This window comes from Hydractinia symbiolongicarpus, chromosome 10, assembly GCF_029227915.1.
Source record: "Hydractinia symbiolongicarpus strain clone_291-10 chromosome 10, HSymV2.1, whole genome shotgun sequence".
NCBI classification, from domain to species: Eukaryota; Metazoa; Cnidaria; class Hydrozoa; order Anthoathecata; family Hydractiniidae; genus Hydractinia; species Hydractinia symbiolongicarpus.
In genome coordinates this window covers 20477989-20503062 of record NC_079884.1, presented here as the reverse complement: position 1 = coordinate 20503062, position 25074 = coordinate 20477989, and the positions used below count along the sequence as shown (strand labels likewise).

The window sequence follows — 25074 nt, the reverse complement described above, 5'->3', positions numbered from 1 at the left end:
GTAAATCTTATTGTCATCTCGGATATGTTGTCCCCATTGAATCCCCCTTTGCACGCTTGAAATAAACCCTAAGAAAATGTAACCCAAGGTTTACCTTATACCTTGTGATATGACGATGTACCTAAAGTGAAGACCTGTAGGTACTGAGTAGTATGACGCATCTTTGAAGAAGGTTATGGTTTCCATTGTCTCAACTGTCGTTGTGCTGAAAATTTCCGTGTGTTTTCTTATGCAAGATTTGTGTGAAGATAGTCAGTCGATGAGAGAAGTTGACCTTCTGTCATGAAAAAAAAGATTTAAAAAAAAAAGAATCTCTTCTTGTCAATTGTTTCCGGGAGGGATCACAAAGGCGATTCTGAAGCTTTCATTTTAGCTAGAGACATCTCTAAAATTTCCACCAACGTAAAAACGAACTCATGCATACAAAAATCTGGCAATCTTTTCCCAAAATGAGTTCTTTTTTTACACATGAATTTTAAGATTTTTTTTAGCGGCTTTTGTGTCACAGCAGTTGAAAATTAACAGCCTGTTTTGTAGCCGCTCTAAATTGAATCCTTTCCTTTATTAACGAGAATTACTTACAAATTAGTTATAACTTTGCTTTTTATGGAAAAATGATTAATGTCGTTCAAAATCAAAAAAGTCGGCTTTTTAGAGATTCCGACGCACTTAAGGTACTAAAATACTGACGTAAAAATTTACTTGATGGATTAAATTAACTAGCGTACCCTCCGACGGTATTTTTAAGCTACTATAGCTTTTCTCCACATTGTTTGAACTAGACACGTTGCTCAGAAAACAGGATTAGAAGAATGTTTACATATATTCCAGGTCTAAACCGCGGTGTCATAAACAAGTCCTATTTAAAATAACGATCGAAATTTCATGAAATTGGAAAGCTTTAGATTACAGACAGTTTAATTAGCAGCATTAAATTTTTTGTACTCAATCTTTCAACAAATCATGACATCAAAATATTACGTTCCCTTCCCTTTCGATACATTTCGTTGAAGTGCACTACATTTTTTTTCCTCATAACGAAAATATTTTTCTTCACTTTCTTTAGATTCGAGCGTAGGTGTACAAATGACATTGTTGCGTTCAGACAATGTGGCGATACACTTCTTCTTACTAAGTAATTCTCATTTGCAAAATTTTTAACTGCTCGTTCTTTGCCAAATTTTGCACAATATCTTTTAAGAAGAAGAGAGACAGCGGCGATTCTTTGATGTTGTTTATTGAACGTCTGTTCATTGTTGTTTAAAATATTGAAGTTGTGGTAGAAATACGAAGTTGTGGTAGAAATATGAGCGCGTTGAAGACATCGTCATTCCCGCAAAGTTATAAAAAACCGGGTAAATAAAACCATAGGAGCTAGATAATTAAATAAATTAATTTCGCGAATTTGCAAAAAATTTCCAAAGTTATTTGCGCGCTAAATCTTCAAAATCCCATTCGCGAAATTAAATAATTGGGAAAAATCAGCAAATGCTAATAATTTATTTCAGCCACACAAAAATAAAAAAAAAAAACCAAAATCGTAACAATGGCTCATTAAAAGTGTACTTGTGTCAATGTTTTATTTAATAACCTTTTTTACGTAATTCGCGAAAATTAATACCCGCAAAATGAAGTTTTTGAACCGAGAAGATATCAATGTAGAGTAAACAAAGATTGGCTAGATTTAGATCAGCCACTTATTGCGTTAATTGTATCATCAAATCTTTTTACCTTCCCTTTTAACTATTATGAAACTTTCACTATTTTGGTTTTCTTCTTCTAAAGTTAGGAAAAACGTGGGGAAAAGTCAGATTCATGAAGTGTGACAATTGTGTAATGTAAATCTTCTGACATACCTGCAAACCATGACGTTTTACCAAGAAAAGCATTTGGGTCAATGGTCACAAAAAAATAACCAATTTCGGAAAAATAGCTGTGATGCATTTTTAACATACTTTTTGTTTACTGAAAGTATTGATTTTCTTTTTTTCCCGTCCGGTAAAATTAGGAAATATATAAATTCCCATGACTTGTATTGGAAATAATAAAATGAGAGAAATCGATGCTTTGGCTTTGTTTAAAAATAACATTTTCATTGGAGGCGAGGTCTCTTTTGTCGTTAATTAATGAAACGATCTAATTATAGACTAATTAAATCGACTAATTTCAAACCAATTAATATATCATATGGTCGAGGTTTGGAAATGTGGCTTGTTACTTAAATATCCTGCCACATCCGATGGTTTGCTGGTTTTTAATTGTCTTTGTGTTTTGTTTCACTTGTTGCTAGGAACACCTTTGCTGTTGTTGTTGTTGTTGCTGTTGTTGTTGTTGTTATTTGCGTGATTCACCGAAACAGAGTCAACAACTTGGCAACACAAATATGTCTTCAAACCTTCATGAAAAGTTCATGATCTTATATATTGTTTTATTAGGTTTCTCATCCAGTATAAAAGGAACAGTAAAAGAACTTAAGCAAAAAGTTGATGACGTCAGCCAATGATGACGTTAACAAAGTTATATATTTCCTAAATAGACATCCTGCTTTGAATAGGTTATTCTTTGAGCCTTACAGCAAGCTCGTGTTATATTAGATGATATCTCTACTGTTATGTTTATTACACCATATTGCTTTCAACTTTCTTGCGTGTGACCACCTTTTTTAATAAAGTCAAACTTCGGAGATGTTTACATTGGCCCACTTACTTCTGTGGTCACATCAATTTGATCTCTTGTCCAAGACTCCTCCCAAGTAATTCTCTATGAGCGACCAAACAATTTTACGTTTGTCACTCCCTTTTTTATGCAGTAAATGCATCTTTTATTTAGCAAATTTAATTATAATATATAAAGTTATATAACGAATGCAAAAACTCCTGGATATGTCAGCACCAAAATGTGAACCCAGAAACTGCGTTTGTCTCATTAATATAGTAGAAGGTCGTAGTAAAGTAACAGTTATGAGCAGCTGCCACGAGGTACTGACTAATTGTTCTTAAAAAATAGTGCAATGAAAAAAGAGAATTTGCCAATTTATTAAAGAATGACGGGCAAGGGACAGAGAATACTTTTGAGTATTTTTGTATGAGCCCTGAAAGATTTTCTCACCGCTTCGGACAGTATTGAAATTATGTTCTGTACAAACACTTTTGCATAAACTTTCGGCGCCTGATCTTTGAAGAAAAAAACGGAATGAGCACTAATTTTTTAGTGCTGTAATAAAAATTGTTTGAAATTGTTTGATAAAAGCACTAAGCAGCACCAAACCTTAATGCGCAAAAAAGAGCACTAACGAGCGGTAGTAAGCACGATGAAGCGTTGGAAATGATTGTCACTTATTGAAAAAAGCTCATAAGATATCGCTCGTTAATGCTCTTTAGTGCCAGGTGGGAACCAAGCTTAAGAATTCATTCTATTTTTGACTTGTGCATTTTATTTACTTGAAGCAAACATTTCAAATCGGTTGTGCACCTTGTATTCCAAGGTTTTGTTACGTTTTTTTGTTTGTGTTTTAGTTTACAGGAAAAAGCGACGGAACCATCTTCAGATCAGAACCTTGTTAAAACCATCTTGAAAATACGGAATATTCCGCTGTAATAGTTGCAAAAGTGTTTACATGGAATCATTATGTTAGCACGGTATTGTAACGCATTCATCCCGTCGCAAAAAACAGCCGGATGTGTAATCTATGGAACAATAGTCAAAATAGATAGACCCGAGCAATGTCGACCTTGGACTTTATTTTTGTAGAACTCGACAAAATTAGCCATATTGTGAAGACATGATGGCATAAAAGTACATGTTCGAAAATCAATCTTTTCGAGTATCCTGTCGATATACAGATCTAATTTTACGGAGTGACATGATTTAGGTTTCGTTTTTGAAAGTTAAAATGTTTTGTAAAGTTAAACCTAAAACGTTCAGTCAGACGCTTTACTCACCTGGTAATCGGTTTTTTGGTGTAGCTTTTGCAGGTGCATTTCCTAAATAAACTGAAAAAGGAGATGCTTGTACAATCTAAATAATCAAAATTTGGGCCAAATTGTCGATTCCCTAAAATTAAGTATGCTGATATGCTTTTTTTTCCTTTTAAATTAGTTCTATACTTTTCTTTAATCACTTTTTGAAATAAAAAATAACCAGTGCATGTATTAGGAAAGCTTTGATTGTAAGCAACTGCTCATTTCCTCCTAAAAAAAAACAGTTTTGTATGTTTTTTTTTTTACTTTTTTTAAATTTTGACCTCACCAAAAAAAACATGAAAATTTAAAAAATTAATTGGCAGACTCATCCTCTGGGTTGAACATTTGGGTTAATGTACAGAGCAGCAGGAGAAGACTTCGGCTATTGTTTGTTCTTATTTGTGTGTGCATAAGTCAACTTATATAAATACACCTTTTTTAAATAAAAACTGGACGTTTTAGTGGGAGGCGCTACACTTTATTTTTTTGGCGTATGAGCAATTTTAACTTTTGGATATTATTTATTAATAAAAAAATATTTATAGACATTGCAGTTTTTTTGGTAGTGTTTTGTTGTCGAACTTGTTGTGTGGTCTAGGTTGTTAATTGCACAAAACTAATCTAATACCGCCAAAGTTTTGTTTTAACGAAAGAAAAACGCCTCATTAATTAGTTGCCTAATAATCAGACATACCGATCAACAGAAACACATACAAGGACATAGTTTATAAGTTTACTTAAAACTATCTGGTATTTTTGAAGTGTGGTCTGTGTGTCACCATTGTCCAGTCATAGTACGCATTGTCAATTCAAATGGATTGGTTAATTGATTGATTGATCGGTTGACGTTTTTGATTGACGTTTTGATTAGTTGGAACATTTGTGGGGTGTTTATATGAAAACATTACTGCGGTAACTGGGGTTTTGACTAAATTGGTTTTCAGTGTATTTGATTTAGCCAAGATACATTTCCGAGATGAGCAAATATTACCTCATAATAATCTATTTTGGTAAATCAAAATTACGCTGACTAAACAATAATTTATCCCGCCCTCCGAGTAATCAGGGTGACCTATTCACATGAAAAATTTTTCTTTTTTTATTTATTTTTTGGATACCTCGCCTTAGTAAAGGATTTTGTTCCAAAAATTTCAAATATACTAAACATGATTAGTAGCATTTTAAAGTACTCCAATCAAAATTCTACTCAAGGACACTGAATAGTGGAAAATTATAGTGTTTTAACGTGTCTTTACCTTAAAAAGAAATATTTCCAAAAATTTAGCATATAAACTACACGTTTTTTTTCACAAATATTGCTCATGAGAAGGCGCGACTAGACTGAATGTTTTTATTATTATCAGTGCGGAATCTTTACGTATCGTGTAGACAGAAACTTGCAGATTGTCAAGTTTTCATAATTTTTCACAGAATTTGAAAGTGAAAAAAGGAACTAGATTTTTAAGGTATTGCGGGAATATATTTTTACGGATTTTCTATTTTAAAAAATTTTTTAATAAAAATAGCGACTCAATTTTTTTTTATTGAAGATATTATTTCGGTTTGTCTGTTCAGTATTCATATTACTGTGGAAATTTTATCATTTCTTGAATATGATAGTTTAGTAGGCGACGTTTCGGGAGATCCTTCTCCCATAATCCGATGATGGCAGAAGGATCTCCCGAAACGTCGCCTACTAAACTATCATGTTCAAGAAATGATAAACTTTGAATTTTTTTTCATCACTTTAATTTTCACAGTAGAATGTCAATCTTTTTATGAGGCAAAAATACATGTTAAATATTCGACTTAATCCATCCATTACTTAATTTCGCCAATTTCATTGGAAAACTGCGAGATTTGTTAAAATTACAGATAAAATTGTAAGTAAATTTAACTCCATATAAACTTGATCAAAAGATGGCCTTAAAAAATAACAATTGCAAAAAGAGAACATCCCTAAGCAAGCAAGAATACTAGGAGAACATTTTAACATTTCACTCCGATTCTTCTCGAACTACAACGTAATTTTAGTTCAGTAACCACAACTCATTTCTTTAAAATTACGATGCAGCTTATCTCCTTGCCACCGAACTGTTTTTTTTATGCTATCACGGGGTCCTTTTAATCCCTTAAACATGTTGTTTTTTATATTTTTCTGCTTGTGGTATGCAGTGCCTAGTGATGTGTGTTGTTAGTATTTACAACTCGCGTTATTTTAAAAGATTTATAATTAATTGCATCAACCTATAATTATAACTAACTCGAATTTTTCTCACCGAACCTCTGGTTTTAAAAACAACTGTGCGTTAAAAAAGGCGTTCTGCTAATCGATAATTTTTCTTTATTACAAAAGCAAACAGATCCCAGAAGGTAACGTGGCTTTGGTGCGGGAGGTAGGGCAGGGGGCAGAGGGGGAGTTGGACTGTTTTTTTAGTAGAACACGCAAAATGAGCAATTACTAACACAAACTATGTCCACCTAAATTTTAAGCTAGCATTGAGCTCAACAAATTCTAGGTTTAAGTTCATTTTTGTTTTAAAAAACTATCCTCTAGCACGAACTTAAAGAAAGACGCACCTTCTACCCGAACGGTTGAACGACAAGACTGTGTTTTTCTGACTTCACTGCACATGATTTGGTTGTATACACAATCTATTAAGTTTTTCTGAAACAGTTCTAAGAAGTAAAAAGTAACAACAATTTTATTATACAGCACATCTTTTAGCCCCCGTCACATTTTGTCCTATGTATGCATACGAATTAGTCCTTCTTATTTTAAGCAGAAATTAATTTTGAAACTAATCGCGAAATGAGATAAAACAAAGTAAAAGAGGTCTTCTAGCCTCTTCGCTCATGTTTTAATAATTTGATTGTTCAATGTACGATGGGGAAAGCAAGAGGGAATAACACACTGATTTTCACACAAGATTTCAGATTCTTGTTCGTGTGTAATTTTTCCCTATACCTAAGGTTGCCAGTAGCCTGTTTTGTACAGTAGTTCTACAATGTTGCTCCGTTATTTGAAATAAATAGGTATTATCCCGTGGTATTATCTTGAACTTGCAAAATGTTTCATGTAGTACAAATATACAAAAGTGATTTGTGAAAATTAATACTTTAACAATACAGCACAACACTTAACATTTATAATAAAGAAACGAAGACGTTTTAGTATATCCGTTTATTAAATATCATTGCTTGTGGTGTAGCGATATTTTGGAAATATTTTATTATACCTGTGATATACATTTTAAACTTGGTAATAGGTTTCTATTAAAAAAAATGTGAATTGTACGACCTGTTTTAAAAATACTTTTTTTAACAAATCTCTAATAGTTCGAACAATTATCTCTCTTGGAGAATTTCTTTTTAAACGGCGCAGGGAGGAGTTGTGGTTTTGAAACTTCTGATGACAATTATAATTAATATGTTGTTGGAGGAGCTAATGTGTTGACTAATGGCAAATGATACAAACATCTCTTGAATAAAAATGATATTTTCTATAAAATCCTGAGCATTTATCGCGACAACTGGCCTTAAAATGCTAATCCTTTAGATTCAATGGCGAAATGCAATGGTATGCATAAATATGAACCCCCGTGCGCATAGCTACCTATTCATATACCGCTACAATATTCTTGAAAATGAGTTAAAATCCAACATGAAATACTCTTAACATAAAAGACGAAAGTTGATCAAGTAGTTAATGTAAAAAATTGTTTTAATTGCAAAGCTGTTGCTTAGAATTTTGAAATTTACTATCTTCTCATTTCCATTTTACTCGTAATTTACATATTTTTTATTCAACTCAATCAATTTGCACAGAAGAAGGAAAATATGATATTCCACCCCTATTAGTGTCTTCTACGTGTTTTCAGACATCAAATTCACGTGCATATCACTGAGCATCAAATTCAGGTGCATATCACTGAGCATCAAATTCACGTGCATATCACTGAACATCAAATTCACGTGCATATCACTGAACATCAAATTCACGTGCTTATCACTAAACACCAAATTTTCAATTAGCATTTTCCTGTTTAAAGCGAAACTACCTTCAAAATCTCGACAATTCGTAAAACATTTTTATGGCGTCTAAATGACACAAACATTTTTAAAGGCTTCAATAAAAAGGATAAATTCTTGATTATACTAGGTTTGAATATAGCGTTAAAGCCCTTCCCGGACCAACCAAATTATTTTCTGCATAGCAACGCCGTAGCAACCTTTTTCGCTGCTTTACCTGTGTTAGGAGGGTTTTAATCCGTACTCTGTATTTTAGGAGCTCCTAGTATAGGATTCCATGTAAAAATGTTAATTTTACACGAGTTGCTACAGTTGAAGCCGTCGGTTTTGTGCACGTAACACTTAAGTCTTTAGGCGCGGAGGTGCTTCAGAAGTTAATTGATGTCGCCAAGACGCTTAAAACTCGTAAATTTTATAATAAAAATTTAAAACCGTTTATTGCTCATTTCACATTTAATGGGTAGCTCCCTTGATAGATATTCTAAAATGGTTCGGGTATGGAGTTTCTGAAAATCTACAAACGCGTTTATTTCTTACAAAGCAATTCAAAAGTAGCAACCAACAATGAATAGATTACATAATAAAACAGACGTTCATTTGTTGAATGTCAGTTTCATTCACTCTTGGCCTTATCTTGATATTAAACAAAGAAACATACAATATCTGTTCACTATTTCGACCTTGACATTTTAAAGTAACTGTTCAACTGAGATTGTACAAAAAAGATGTCATTTACCTTAGGCTAAAAATTGTTTAAAAACAAACGTATATCTTTTTTCTTTAATGCGACAACAACAAGATAGTGAGAGGGGTTAAATTTGTACAAAATTTATAAATGCATACTTTTATTTAAGTAGAAAATAGTAATATTTAATAAAATCTGAAAACTACATTCAGTCTAATTTCTTGCTAAATGGAAAACGCTATTTTTTTCATCTAGTGCTAGGTTTAGAGGGAAAAAAAGATTTAGCTAATGGTTGCTTTGGTACTTGCCGCTTATTGCCCCCCAAAGGGTCAGGTAAGAACGCTGTTGAGGGAGGAAAGGGAACTATAAAAACTAAAGAACTATGTTATATTTAAGCTCTGGCTCATTTTTAACTCTTGCTACATGAAAGGCTCTTGATTAATGTGAAAGCCAAGATTTTTAAGACATTGTTGGAATCTAAACTCATAACTGAAGGTATGTACACTGTTACTCAAGAAGTTTCTTTTAGTAAAACATGGCTACACTGATTAACATGTTGGTCTATGAACACTTTGTAGGATGCAAATAAACCTTTTATCTCAGTACAACGAGATATTCAGACTGACCCAGAAAGATAAGGGAATAAAATTACAGATAAAATTAAGGTAAACATTTTATATTTTATCCCATTATTAAATACTACACAATAATATTGTCACAATATTGTTAACATACTTTTTTAGTTATTAATTTTTAAAATAATGAAGTCTATCAATCCTGTATAAACAATGAAATAAATAATTCCTAAAATAAACAAAAAAATATTCCAAAAAAATAACCGCTCTATATGACCCTGAAAAAGGGATGTTCTGACAGCGTACTTAATGCGGAAGGGAAGACAAAAGCGCAAAATGTACTTAAATATTTTTTTAATGGATTCGTTAAGAAACACACTCTGATATCACACCAAAGAGGGGAACATTGAAATTCAAAAAGCAAGTTTTTACTTCCAAAAAATTTCTAATATATAGTACGAAATCTTATATTGAAACTTTAATTGCGATCCTTTTTACTGGCTTAAAAACGTCATATGCTCGCCTATGAGACTTTGATTGCAAGCTTCAAAAAATATGACCACGAAAAATCGGCGTAAAAAAAGCCAATGAGGTATTTCAAATAAATAAATAAAGTTTAGTGAAAGACATTTTAGGTAGAGTCACTGTTCTGATTCTTAACTTTGTTTATGCTTAACATCTTTATTAGTGAGCACAGATCATTTTGTGTTGCTAATAACAACGGAAGAAAAATTCAAAGATGCGGTTTTTCAAATGAAGTGTTCAAGCATAAAATTGCATGAGTAAAATCCTCATAAAATTTGTCCGTCTTCAAGAAGTTCATTTCGATTTTTATTTCTCCTGCGTTTTTCTCGCTTCTTATCTTGCCGCCATCTTTCCAAACATGTTTTCTTTTTTTTCCCGCGCTTTTTTCGACAACGACGTCGCCTTTTGGATGCTCTTCTCCCTTTTAATCTTTTACCTGGCGCTTGGCCACGCCGTATAGATAATAAGTGAGAGAGTGCGTTGACTTTGTTGATCTTCCGGCACGATCGATGTAAACATTGACAGAATTCAAAATACTGAACATCTAACACTTTCTTAGTTCCATATTTACATTTCAACGTTATTTTTCTAACCGTGGGATTCGTGGGCCGACATGCTGCACATTTTATATAACCAGTTTTAAAACCTGGCGTATACTTCGAATTGCATTGACCATAACATAAATTATTCTCCATATATTTGGTCTCACAGCCATCAGCGCTAATTGTTTGGTTAAAAGGCAACGTATCGCAAAAATCTCCTTTTCGTTTTGTTATCGTTTTCTCTGCGACTACAGTGTACAACAAACATATCATAAATATCGCAAACACAGCAACTGTTGGTGTCTGATACATATTCATAGCTTTTGTACATTTAAATTAATTCAAGAAAAACTATAGAGTTGGTAAACGTTTTAAGCCATATAACCATACAAGCATGCGATGTTTACTAAGTTTTTCTTCTGTGCCAAACTGTTATGTAAAACGTCATGAATCAACTATGTTATTCTACTGAGCTGTCGATGCAAAGTGTTTCTAGTTACATGTTGTTCTTGATTTTATAGCTAGCAGAGTATCATTAGCAAATAGCTATTCATTATCATAAGCTATTTGTGGTAATTTATGACTTGATGATAAAATTACTGTTTCCATTTGTTATGCATAATTTAATTACGAAAAAGTAAAAATCTCTTTGTGCAATTGTTTATGTAAGGATTAGAAGAAAAATAGTTGAAAGAGTTTATGTCTGTCAAAGTATTTCGTTATTGACATAAATGCATGTTATAGTGAAACGTAGGAAATATTATTGCAAACAATTATGTTAGAATCCACGTAAACATTCACAGCCCTAAAACGTGTCTCGATTTGAAAAATATAAAACAAATTAATTATGCATCGATAAGAATAATAAAATAATTAGAATAAATTAACTTTGACAATTAATGTAGCTACACAGAAAAAAAATTGTTTGTCGTGGTCTAACGTTTTTTTAATAACAATCCTTATCACGTAAGAAATAAGAGAGGTTTTCGTTTTCTTTCATAAATTCCATACGTGATGTCAAGCTGTGCAAAAGGCGAAAAATGATGCCTTAAGGCAGTGTTTAAAATGCTTGGGAAGTCTCAAATAAAAAACACAAAAGTGATTTTTTTTCTCTATAATTTAAAGCCCGATCGTTCGAATCAGGGCCAACGAATTGGTTTCGAAGGACGAGGGCAAATATAGTGACAAAGTATAGGCTCCACCTGGTCGGACTGCCTTAGAAAATTTTCAAAATCTAAGAATAGAGAAAATAGTTTTTTTTAAAGCTATCTAAGAAAAAAAAGGGAATCATTTCCTTCTCTCTCCCCGCTCACCGTGGTTTCGTCAACCCAGCGAATCGATCCTCCTTGATGTCGATCAAGTCCAAAAGCAGGATTAAATCCTACTTTTTTAGCGATAAATTTAATCAATTTACATTTAGTAGAAACCAGCCTTAGTAGTTATAAAATTTTAGGTGTGAATTACAAAGACCTAATCATGTTGTAAGCGATTATTTTACAATACCTTATTGGTTCATGCGACAACCGTCGCCGTTGGCAGCTAGGGGTTAAGTCATGTTTTAAAACACGTTTATTTCATGACAAACCGGATTCTAATAAAGCTTTAGGCGTTCCTTACGTTGTCCACTTTTAATTTCAAGACATTTTATTTTTGAAAAAAAAAAATTAATTGCAAGATAAGCAATTTCTTGATTTTTTACCCATGTTCTTAGTTAGTTCTTAGTATAATGATATGACGTCGTGACCCTTAAGAGTCTGAACAACATCAAAGAAAAACCTAAGTACGGACATGCATCTATTGGTCATAAATCTTGATTGCTCAACTTTTTTTAAAAAGAATTGTGGTATGGAAAAATAGTCGGTAGTGAATTCGCCCCTCGTAACCAATTCCATTTTTGCAATATCATTGAATTAATTTGACTTTATGGCGTACAGTTTTATAAGTAGAAATATACACTTAAACATTTTGAATGAATCAACGAGGCTCGGTTAGAAAAGTATAAACAGCCAGTTGTGGCGTTGAATATGAGCTACAGTTATAATTTATAAATCAATGACAGATTTAAAATTAAAAGGTTATAAAAATTGTAGATAACAGAATATTATTAATGTTTGCCTATTTCTGTGTTGCACTCTTAGAAGTGAAGTTGGCCACTTCAGTTCTTTTTTCAAGTTGCAGACGAAGACTCCTTAACTTTGGATGACTCTCGATAACTTAAAGGCGCCGCCAAAGTATATTTGAAATCTTTAAATAGAAATGCATTGGAGTGAGAAAATTAAATGATCGCTTTATGGGCTCATTATGGAGTAAAACGAAGAATTAAACGTTGTTTCTAATTTTCTTGGAAAATTTGAATGTATATCTGTGGTCAGGCATTACATTTTCAACTTTTGACCCTATGTCTTGAACGAACAAAAACCAGTCTTCTTTAGCAACTTCGTACTCACTTTAAATTTTTCAAATGTTACAGCTACTACCTTATATATCTCCTAATTTTGACAATGATCTGTTTGTGAAGTAAAAGTAGAAAGGTTCCTGGGAACGAAGATGTTCTCCTTTAGTGTTGACGAAAAAAATAAAGTGATTATTAAAAATAAGGAGCCATAAAAAGTGTAAGAAAAAAAAATGTTGTTCAAGTTTTAAATAGAACTTAGTTTCTAATAAAATCACTCCGAATTTCCGTTTGCAAAGAAAATGCTGTAAAAAGCTGCTGAAACAACGACATCTGTTGACGAAAAAAACACAAAAATAGATAACTAGACTCTATTTCTACCTTCTAGACTCATGTGGTTGGTGATTTGAAAGACTGGTCGGAACATAACCACAATATAATGTAAAGCCAGATCTAATCTATGTTTCAAACAATAAGACTTTGTTTTCCATTCAATTTGTACCCTTCGAGAACCTTCATGAAAGACTCTTTCTTAGCTGCTACTGGTAATCATACGAGTTCAAAACAACACCCTTGCTTGTACAGATTATTAAGTCCTAAAAGCAAAACATTAAAACAAACGCAGAATGCATAGTGAAAGTAAAACTCGTAGGCCTGTGAGAAAATCCACGTGTTCAGCAAAGGTGACAAGAACATATCGCGTTTGCTATTCAGCACAAACAGACAGAATACGGGTATTATTGAATTTCCGCGCCCGAAGGCGTAGGAAATTCTTTAAAACCGTCGTTTTTTCTTTTGGAGCATTTTTTGAGAAAAAATCGACCCTGGGATTTCACGTTCCTCTGATTTTTTGTTACCTAAATGTCATTTTAGGCCAAAATTGGTTCAAAAATTAAAACTACTTTATTTTCCACAAAATTTGGCACAGTTAATAAAAAAGTATGCTGAACATGATGGTGGCATCAAAATTTCTTTTTTCTCAACTAGCTAAATGCCGTTTAAGACCATAAACGTTTCAATCGGAAGACTTTCAACCATGAATGATAGGCTATAATTTTTGTTCGCAGTTTCTTTTAAAGTGTGAGTTTATTATGACACGTTTCGTTTTGTTTGCGTTTGTTGTAAGATGTAATGTCACTTGTCAATTAGCAGGTTGTCATCAAATATTTTGGTAGCGAGCGGAAATTCTTATAGCACCCAGGGCTTCTTGTTAATATAAAGATGGACATTGCTTGGAAAGGATTGGAAAATTTAAAAATCTAAATATCCCCCGCTTAATTGAACTTGAGAGATGTGATATCATGATGATATATTCATAGTGTAATTTGCAAAATATTTTCTGTTTGTTCAGACGTTATTAAGAGATGGAAAAGGAAATATTTATCGCGGAAATAGTCGTACAGTTTTCTTATTATCTTCAAAAAAAACGCCAAAAGCACACTACCTTATCGTTAAAAAATGTCGTCAATAAAACTTAGTCACTTTGACATAATTTTGAATTTAACCACCTTTTGCTGAATAATTTTCAAATCGAAAATGAATTTCCAATTCAGGACAAAAGGACAATAAAAACAAGGACAAAAGGACAATAAAAGCTATATAAATCAGTTAATATCTATTATTATTTGTTCATATTCTTTCATTTCAACATTTTCTCTTCTTTCGTCTTTTTACTTCGTCCTTTTCCTCTGCTGCGCTGACTTGAAACGTTATTTAGAAAGAAGATGAGTGCAGAAACTGATACAAGACTATTTTTCGTGTTCTCTTTATTGGTTATGGCCTCATAGATATTGAATTGAAAAATAAGTAAATAGTGAAAATGGTAAAAAATATCCAGCAAAAAATGGTAGTCGGTTAAATGGAGACTAATATCTTGTTAACAAGGATTATCGATTTTCTAAGATAAAGTTCAGATAATTTCAGTTTGATTTTTTTAGTTGAAGTTATATATGAAAAGAAAAATTTTCTCTGTTATGATTTATATTTTTAAAGTTTACAGCTATTTATAACTTTAGCCAGTTAAAAGTGACTAAATTTTGGTCAGGTGACATATTTTTTTAGTGAAAATCTTTGTTAACGGTAAGGCAAGCTGATAGAAAATTAAAGCAGACAAGAGACAAACTTCACTCACAATTTGGCAATCTTCTCTAAGATAATTATTTTACAAATATCAACAGATTATTCAATTCAGCAAGAGATTACTTTGGCACTTAGCAATTGGTGGTGTCTCGGAACAATTTCTGTATCGGATCTTTCCTTTTCAAAGTGGAATCATTTTGCACCAGAATGGTATTCAACAAGTGTAAAAATGGCGGGAAATCATTGCAAACACCAAATGTTTATTTTTCCAAACTCGCCATTTCGTGCAGCTTTGTTTTTAGAGCTTTTTATTTTTTACCTATTGACCAAAAATGAATTTGTTCGGAATGAAAAAACAAAAGAGTAAGCAGGAAAGTTTTTTTATTTCAAAACTAATGATTGGCATCTAATTATTTATTCTCACGAAATGCAGAAGATTTATCTTTTATCATTCTCCTTTCTAAGACTAAAAGAAATTTGAAATTAGTTACATTATTTTTATTTGTTGGTTTATTTGTTTGTTTTCCAACATTACCACACGAAAGTTTGTCAATGTTTCTATAGCCACTCAAATGCTTTTTCCATCATCAATGTCATTTCACTTTATTTTTCATATATTTGTTTATCATATTTCCCATTGTCACCACGTTGCCTGTGGTAACCATTGTTTTTGTATATATTATAATCAAAATTTGTCCATCACTATCTTGTAATAATCACGTTTTGTGTCAATCAAACAATTGGAATTATGCGTTTTATCAGTTTTTTCAATACACTTAGTAATTGTGTATTTGTTCAATCAGAAGTGTATGGTTAACCATTGCAATAATACTCACATAAATAGGAAATATTAAAACTGACAATTCAACCTTATTTATGTTATGTTTACTTTCTTATTTACTAATATACTTATTGTATGTTATACTGACGTCATATGCAACTCGGAAATGTCATTGACGCATCAAAAGGAATTTTTTTCTAGCTATGTTCTGCCTAAGTGATATTCATCCCTTCTCCTGTTAAGGGAGTTTTTGCTATCAATCTCAGTGACAAACCGCGGATAATAATAATGAAAAACAAGAGTATTTTATTAGGTTAGCATTGTTGCAACATAAAGCTCACAGACCTCCTTATATTATATTATTAAAAGTCTGAAGAAGAGAATCAAAAACAATCTCAATTTTTTAGTTCCGACTCCCATCATTGAACCCGATTTCTAGTCACTTGCTTTTCCAACGTGAGCGACGTTTAGGTACCACTGAAAAAGATATTTAATTCCCGTTCATACGTGCATCATTTTCGTATCTCAAAGGTGACCACAAGTTATGGTTAATAGACGGCATGCTATCTTACGCTTATGTGTCACATGTGGAGGGTTTATCTCGTTTTAAATCCTCGAAAATTTTTGATATTTTACATTTTTCCTACTCTCTTCATATTTATCGTATTATTGTTTTTGTATTACTGTTTTTATTGTATTATTGTTTTATTGTATTTTGTTATTGTTGTTTAGTGTTAAATTTTAATTATGACGTGGGTAATTACGATTTAATTACCATCAGTTTTTTTTTTTTTTTTTTTTTTTTTCTGATTTGTGTACAGTGTATGATGCTATGTATGATATGTATGATAAAAAAAACTTTATTATTTTAATGTTTTTAACAGTTTTTACTGAATATGTTTTTTATATTTTAGACCTGAAGATGGAATAAATTTCCGAAATATATTGTTTAATAAATATAATCATTGTTGGTCATTTTGATTTCAATATTACATGGAACCACAATGTTTCTGACTTATTATTGTTTTCATTCTAAATTAATATTCTGTAAATATTTACCATCTAAATAAAATAATCTCAAATATTTAGAAAAAATCGTGTTTCATGTATGGATACTACCGTTGCAATTTGAATGTTGATATTCATTCACCTACCGCTAGATGCCACTTTTACTAGTTCTTATTATCACAGCTTACATTAGCCGAAAGTAATGACATATTCTATGGAAAAATGATCTTCCCTTATTTGTTTTCTCAACAAAATAATGATCAGCTACTTCTTATAGGAAGATGTTATTTCAGTGTTTAGAAACGATAACTATAAAAGTCGTATTCAATTTGAATTGTAATAGTAGCAAGCAAACATCCTGGTAATCGTTTCATAAAAAAGCTACCTTCAAAGATAATTAAGAAACTATCTTCATCCCCAAAAGCTTCTTCCTGTCCGTTTCATTTCGCAGGAAATCTTCTGTATCTGAAACCTGGGGCTAAATTATGCTAACAAATGTTTTTATTTTTTTTATTTCGAAGTTATTGTCATATTGTATTATATATTATTGTAGAACAAGAAAAAAAAAGTATGTTTTTCGACTTGGGTCCAGCAGCGCATTTTTTAAAAAAATGTGATAGCATATTTTAGGCAAGACTGTGTTGGACAAATCTCCTTGGTGGAACAAGAGGAAATGAACTTGATAACTTAGTTCCCAGTACTTTTGTCACTTAAACTTACTTTCTCTTTTATTTATTTTTTTTTTTTGAGCTAAATCGAAAAAATTACCGAAAATGTTTTATACCATAAGAAACTTCATTTGACTTTTAAATGGTTCTATTTTACTTCACGAGAAAGAAGCCTTCTTAGGAAAGTTTGCAATTACATCTATCGTACTCGAAGCCCATTTAGTATCCCTAACGAAGTTACCAAAACGCGCCTTTCCCGCGCTTTTAAAAACTGATTTTTTCTCACTATATGCAGGGATAGTGGGTATTGTTATAAAAAAATCGAAGTTTTGATTACAATGCCATTGTTTTTATTACTTGATACACGAGATTTCTGGGATTGCGCCAGAAGTCCCCTGAGTAACCATGGCTGGTAAAAATCTTATTCACGTTGTTCCCGTGTATGATAACAACGATCTATAGAAATCTTAATAGGCCGATTATGTAAACCGTGCGAAAATTAAACAATTTTTTCTCTCTCGAAGCCTTTTCTCAGGACGAGAATTATTATTAATATTGTACTTATTCTCTTTATTTTGGCGCCCAATCTATTTTTACACTCATTATTTTTCCATGTTTCGATCTAATTTTCAAAGGCAGGTGAAAAAAGGCTGGATTTAAAAAACATACCGATCTAAGTGAGTAACGGAAAGTTTTATTGTCCTCGGGGATTCCATCCATAGTGGCTCGCACTTTCTCTCCTTCGACTGGAACTATGTTACATTACCGCCTGAGGTACGTATAGTATTGCTCTAGTTTGGTTGCCTAGACACGAGCCGGTCAGCGTCAGTAGATGGCATCAAATGGACTGACAAAACTACATATAAAGTGCGGCGGAGTGGGGATTCGAACCTAAGCCATATGATTACAACCCGAATGCGCTACCACTAAACCATCTCCGTTGTAACTAGTTGTTTTGATACACAAGCTGATATGATAATGGATATTAATAATATATTATTATATCGATGCTATTGCGCAAACTTAAGCCCACTAATAAGAATGGGCGTAAGAATCGCGTCCTTAATTTCGACGTATATAAAAATGAAATTACCGTAAGTGATTACATAAGTGTCCCTCTCGATGAAGCGTCCACCCTTTTTTTTATATATCACTTTTTTTAATAAGCCATGAGGGGCGGTTTTTCAAACTGTGCAACAATTTAAAATGACATGTATTTATAATGATAATCTTGACATGTTCGTAGAGCGACAATTTTGCAAAAAGTTTGTGGTGCAACATTGTGAAGTGATATGTCCCTGCATTTGTTGAACAACTTTTAATGTTATATACACACAACGATATTAATATTCCTGCACAGTAACAAGTTTACAAGAAGTTTTTGCTTAAATCACATTAAAAGAGTTTTCTGTACTTTAAACATTCACTAATGACAAATCTCGTACCAGCTTAAAAACGGTATTCCCACCTTTACTCTCCTCCATCGCTGCTTTGACATTTCAGTGAGTAAGCTGCCATTGCTGTGAAGCCTGGTTTTGCGATTCTGGCTATCCTTGGGGATAATTTAATTATAAAATTTTAACAAACTTCAAGGTAGATCTCGTTTGTTGGGAGAATTTAATTTAATATCTGGACTAATTTTGGCATACATGATAAAAACCAAAAATTAAATGTTACTGTGTTAAAGATGCTATGAACCGTGCAAAATTTTGTTGAAAACGAAAGATTTTTTTCTAATTTTGAGTTAATTTTGACCTTAGCGGTAGGTGAAAAAAATCCAATTTTTTTGACGTTTTTATCATTGAAAATGAGATATATGATTTAAAATGAGGTCAGAAAAAACAATCTTACCGTGCGAGAGCCTGTTTTAATAAACCACTCTTATTTGGGGCGTGATTTAACTAATACTGGAGAAATCTTTGCTGGATTTTATGGTAAAATTTTTACCATTATGACATTGGGACCGTATGTTTTTGAAAAAAAGGGGATTTCAGAATTTGTTTTTGCTAATTGGTCGCCGAAAATATTTTTTGTTTAACTTATTTTAACGAATATTGCCCAACTCCACAACAGTAAGTACTACAAAATTCGCAAGATTTGAACAATTCTCAAACTGCACAAGAGTTAGAGAACCTCGAAAATAACAAAAAACGTGGAAATATTATTATTAAGACGCTAGCCTTAAATTATTGACATTTGAGAAATTTTAATGACAGCTAACGACATATTATGTTTTCCTTTTGCAACTAATTTTAATTATATTTTACAATCATCTTTCAACTTTAAATTTTATTGCGTCCATTACTGAAGAAAAAAATAGACCACGAGAGATTTTATGATTTTTTAATTGCTGAATAATCGCTTTAGATAATTCGAATGACGAAATTTTGTCAGCGATGATGTAATTAGAATAAATGCACATATTAATGTTCGTTTTACGAAGTATCTTTGCCCTCGTAAAATACAAAAAAGCATGCGTAGCCTTTTGTTTCATCATGAAAAAACTTATCAAAGCAACCACCAAAATCTATCAGCTTATTTCATGCTAATTGAGTGAAAAAATTCTAAAATTCCTGGCCCATCAAATTAACTGAGTGTTAAATATTGATTATTGCCCATTTTGCCCAAATTTGAAAAAAATTACCATTTTAATTTCTTATTCGCTATGGTAAATTTTGTCAAAGATAAAGTGGCTTGAATACTTAGACTAATTGTTGACAAAGTAGCTAAAATAAAATTTTAACGCAGTCAACATGTTCCAGTATCGCTACTTATTTTGTTTGTTGTGCTAAATTTGATCAAAAACAAAGTGTTTGTAATTTTTGAATTGGCTGAAAACAATCTCAAGTTAACAAAAAATCAAGATTTTGACATCTTTATTATTTTCAATATGCTTTTTTGTTCATCGTGCCCAAGTTTGTCGTGAGCAGAACATTATTACAAAAATTCGAGGTTTTAAAAATAATGAAGGGTTTGTGTTAGTTTTTTTAGTGCAATGGTATCTTCTTCAATGTTGTTCACGACAGTACCTTCATTTTTTTGTGCTTTGCCTTTCTGGTGCGTTGACATTTTCTTTAATGTTGTTCTCAAAAATACCTTTATTTTTTGTGCGGTATGCGAGTTGTTTCTATTGTTTTGTGTTTATCTCCAGCATTTTCTCTGCCACAAACAGACCTCTTTCTGAATTGTCATCTATAACTATCGTAGCTAATTTAACTTTATTAATTTGTCGCTTTTTGTCATTGGTATGCCTCATTTGGTTAGATTGCACTTTATAGTGACCTACTGTTTGTCCCTTTCAGCCTTTTTTACATCTACAAAATACTCCATCTCTATTTCCATACACTTCTTCTGAATATGTTTTAAGTTAGTGTAATAATGTTCGTTAAATCCTACAACTAGACTCAGTTCCAATAACATTCTTTTTAGCCAGAGACAAGGCATTCAAATTGATGAGAACATCATCACTTGACGTTACCGCATCTAAAACAGGAACGTTGTCGTAAATCACTGACGAGGTATTGAAGTTCAACTGATTTAGAAGCTAATCTTATTTTGAAGGTTTTTGCAGTCGTACATATGGCAGAGTTATATCTGAATCCCAGTCAAAATCATCAATGGTTTTTATCATAATTTCATATATTACTTTATTGTGACTTTCTACAATTCCATTACTGAATGGTGACTTTACATCAGTATTTCTAATCTCAAAACCAAATTTTTCTCCCAACTCTATGTTTTCTTTATTCTTAAATTCTCCCCTATTATCACTCAGCTTTGTGCAGGGCGTACTAAAATAAACTTAAAATGCATGACTCAATTTAATCTCAGCTAGCTATATATCAAAATACAACATAGAAAGTTACAGCAGTTTTTTCAATTTCTTGGAGTGATTTTACGTTAAATGCAATATGAAAATACATTATACCACCATATAAGAGTTGGTTATGTCAATTGACAAAGCAGCATATGAAACAATGAGGCAATGCGTTTAAAGATGAGTCACCGTGTCTAAAGATAGTCCATCCCGTCTGTGGACGGACCGTGTTCTAAGTTGTATCAGAATTATTTCATTGAATTTCTGGTAACCAAAGGTGGTTTCCGTACAATTTCTGTCCGATTTGACAGATATGACTAAATATTTTCATCAGGTATACATTATTTTCCATCACCAAACTTGAGTTGAACAGGCTTGCAAAATCACCGGAAGTTTTTTTTAACTTCGCTGGCAAGATTGGCACATATTCAATAATCCTAATTTTACCGGAGACAGTTTTTGTGCATCCAGTGTCAAGGATTACCTTGGAGACTATAGCCTCTACGAGTGACTAATCTTGAACTAAATAAAGAGAACTGGTTCATGACCAACTCTACATTTTTGTTTGATCGGCGGATTTGGTTGTTTATTATCACTGCTATCTCTAATTACTTTTATTATAATTTTTCTTTTATGTTGCTAAAAGTCAGCTCACTGCATGTTGTTCTCCTCAACATTATCATCAGTCATGTTTTCACCATTTAGTAAGGAGTTAGACCTATGATAATTCCATTTCATACTTCTTTATATTATTATACAATTTCTCGAACCGAATATTAAAGTCTAATTATTTTTTACTGGAAGTCAAAAAATCTTTAAATGCATTTACACCCTTGTATTTTTTTCGCACAAAAATAGTGCATCAATTGATTAGTTATTGTTGTCAAACAATCTTAATGTCATTTTTCTAAGCTATATAATCATTCTCTTCACTGAACACCTTGGAGCCTTCAATATTGTTGCCATTGCCATAAACAAAACAACGTTTGAATAATAAAATATAATAATGGAAATAATAAATCAAAATTTCTCATTTAACTGAAGTGAGTGCGCCCTTATAATGCTTGTCCTCTATTCCACAATGGCAACATCATCAACAACACAACATTGTTCCATAACAACCGAAATTGTCACACTCTGTTACCATATTGATATACCCTTACTAATAACTCACTTTTAACACATATTTTTTAAAAGCTTAATCATTCTCTTAGAGGGGCTACACAACGATTCAATAAGGCTCTGTCCCTTCTATGCTTTTATGGTAGTCTTTTAAAAGAAGACAGGAAACAACAACTAAAAAAGATGAAAAAACATTTTTAGAAGGAGACAGTTTTTATTTACTTAAATTTGTCAACTAATTTTTGTGTTTGTCAGAAAGATGTAAAAAGAATTTACGAACTTGTAACTTTTGTTCTTCTCTCGTTACACAATAAAAAGGTGCAGAAAAGAATTATATTTTTCTTGAATAAAATGGATTGCGCAATTGCTGACATTTTTCTTGAATTTCCTTTAATTTCTCAAGCTCGAAAGAAAACATCCGGTTTGAAAAAGTCGAGTAAGTTCATCTTTTTCAAAGTAGCCCAGTAAAACTAGCTACTTTTTTAGTCTAGTCTAACTAAGCTTTTTTCGAGGATGTTATAACTACCTGGCATAATTTCGTTAACAACTGTGGAGCCATAACTGGCATTACCCTAAAAACTCCTAGTAGATGACTTTTTATCATTTTGGATCAGAAATATGGAGAAAAAATATTCCAAGAAATTTACAGCAGTTAGTGTTCCACGCCCATTTTGAAAGGCACTGTTTCAATTATTTTTAGCATTTTGGTATAATATTACATTGGACTTAAAATGTTAATGTCTTAATAAAAAATATATAGAATCAATCTATGAACTATGTTTCTAACCAAGTGTGCATATATATTTGACTTATTTTCAAGTGTGAATAATATTTGTTACGTTGGCGTAACATTATTTTTAAGATGAGACAGACAACATTCGTACAAATTTTACAAGTCAAAACCTAATACAAGGGAAGTTATGGGGTAGGGCATTTTTAGACAAGTCAACATGAGTCAATACTTTCAGAAAGTCAAGTACCTTCAAACGTAGACAAACCTCAGAAACTGCACGATTTTGTTGCACCCGTTATGTCCAAAGCTAGAGTGGCCATTGATATGTCATTGGAAAAAGTTCAACAAAAAGTGACTAATGTTTTAGGTCCTCTTGGCAAAGTTCGGAAGGTAGTAGAGGATTATAAGTCTGGTCATGATAATCAGCCGATATGTCGTTACCAGACCTTTGTCAAAATATTGAGAAAACTGTGTTGCTTGTTGGACAAGCCTTTCAAGCTATGGCATACTACAGACGAATTAACGCTTTAGACGCTGTAGTAAAATACCACAAAAAGTTAAAGAAACTCTAAGAAAAAAAAACATTTTAAAGGAAGAACATCGAATACTCTTTGGTGAAAAGTTTCAAGTATATATATTACATATAACGTTAAGACCAGGTAGAAATCTGAAGATTTATTCAAGAGCTTGAATACTAGTAAGTTTAAGCCCTTTTGAACAAGCCCTCCCTCAGGCGAACGTGGGAGTGGAGGGCGAGAAATGTCTTTTAGAAGGCAACGTTTCAAAGTAATCATCAGGCACAAAGCTATACCTCAGGTAAGACTAAATATCTTAAAGGGACCTCTCATCGACATATTCCAAAATCTCCTGGATTTGGAAATATACAAAATGTCCACCTATCAATAGAAACTTTATTTTTAAACAATCTGTCGAGAAATATTCCTTTAGCAAGTCGAATTCAATATTTTCCAAAAAGTTGGGAGAAATTGACCCAAGACCCAACTATACTGGAAATGGTGAAGGGTTACTCAATACAGTTTATAGAAAAACCTCACCGGAGGCAGATTCCACACAGTCCAGGATTAAATATAGCTCAATACGAATTAGTGAACCAGGACTTTCAGGATTTGTTAGGGAAGGGGGCAATTCAGAAGGTGTAGCATACTCAAGGAGAGTTCCCCAGCAGTGTTTTTCTTGTGAGCTAAAAGGATGGGGTAACAAGCAAGTAATAAATTTAAAAAGCATGAATGCATTTATTCCTTATCAACAATTCAAAATGGAGGGGCTACATATGTTAAAGGAGCTTCTTCAACAGGAGGATTACATGGTAAAATTGGATATGAAGGATGCATATTTCACGATTCCAATAAACCAGGTCTCGAGAAAGTATCTGGATTCTTATGAGAAGTTTTGCTCTAGGGCCTGCTCCTCTGATTTTTACTAAGTATCAGTTTTACGTCGGATAAACATTGGCTTAGTAATTTTTCTAGACGATATGTTAGTCATGGATCGCACAGAAGAGAAGACCCTGAGGCACAGGGATACCATAATCTGTGTTCTACAAAATCTGGGATTCATAATCAATGTAAAAAAAGTCAATTTTGTGTCCTACCCAACAGATCCAGTTTCTAGGAATGACAGTAAACTCTGTTAAAATGGAGATATCACTCCCAGAGGACAAGATTGTACAGGTAGCCTCCCAGTGTCAGAAACTTGCCAACAAGCGTTGGATAACTGTAAGGGGATTAACACAGTTGTCAGAAACGTTAACCTCCACTATCATGGCAGTCCTCCCTGCCAAAGAATACAAATGCGTCACTTACAAAGTCATCAAATACAAGTCTTAAATATAAAAAGTCGTATCAAACACCATTGATGTTAAACAAGCATTCCAGGGAGGAGCTACGGTGGTGGTTAAACAACATCTGTGCAATGGACGGTGTTTAATTCTACCTCCAGCGGACCTTTGTATGTCAACAGATGCCTCAATGCAAGGATGTGGAAGCGGTGTGGAAGGTCTCAGGGCACGACTGGCAGCAAAAGGAATTTCAGAAAGGGATGCAAAATTTGTCTGAAATTCCAGAAGGGAAAATTCAATTTCTGCTCACCAATCGGCTGAAAAAGTACTCATTTATATAAAAAGTTTAGGCAAA

General features: G+C 32.6%; 2 protein-coding genes across 5 annotated transcripts in view; one reads left to right on the top strand and one right to left on the bottom strand.

The window, feature by feature from the left end:
- Window positions 1-16847, top strand: part of LOC130662411 (conserved oligomeric Golgi complex subunit 7-like) — a 37915-nt gene extending 21068 nt beyond the window's left edge. Inside the window, exon 23 of one of the 4 annotated variants that reach the window (XM_057461280.1) lies at window positions 16663-16847. In XM_057461280.1, coding sequence (XP_057317263.1) covers window positions 16663-16705 — 43 coding nt within the window. In that variant the 3' untranslated portion in view covers window positions 16706-16847. Of the gene's footprint in view, window positions 1-3515; window positions 4509-13101; window positions 13624-16487; window positions 16570-16662 lie in introns of those variants that run through there. The other 3 variants (XM_057461279.1, XM_057461281.1, XM_057461278.1) reach the window with 3 other exon arrangements.
- Window positions 9340-10826, bottom strand: LOC130662412 (uncharacterized). Its single transcript, XM_057461282.1, has one exon. The coding sequence runs from the start codon at window positions 10637-10639 to the stop codon at window positions 10046-10048; it is 594 nt and encodes a 197-aa protein (XP_057317265.1). The 5' UTR covers window positions 10640-10826; the 3' UTR covers window positions 9340-10045.
- Window positions 16848-25074: the final 8227 nt, after the last annotated feature.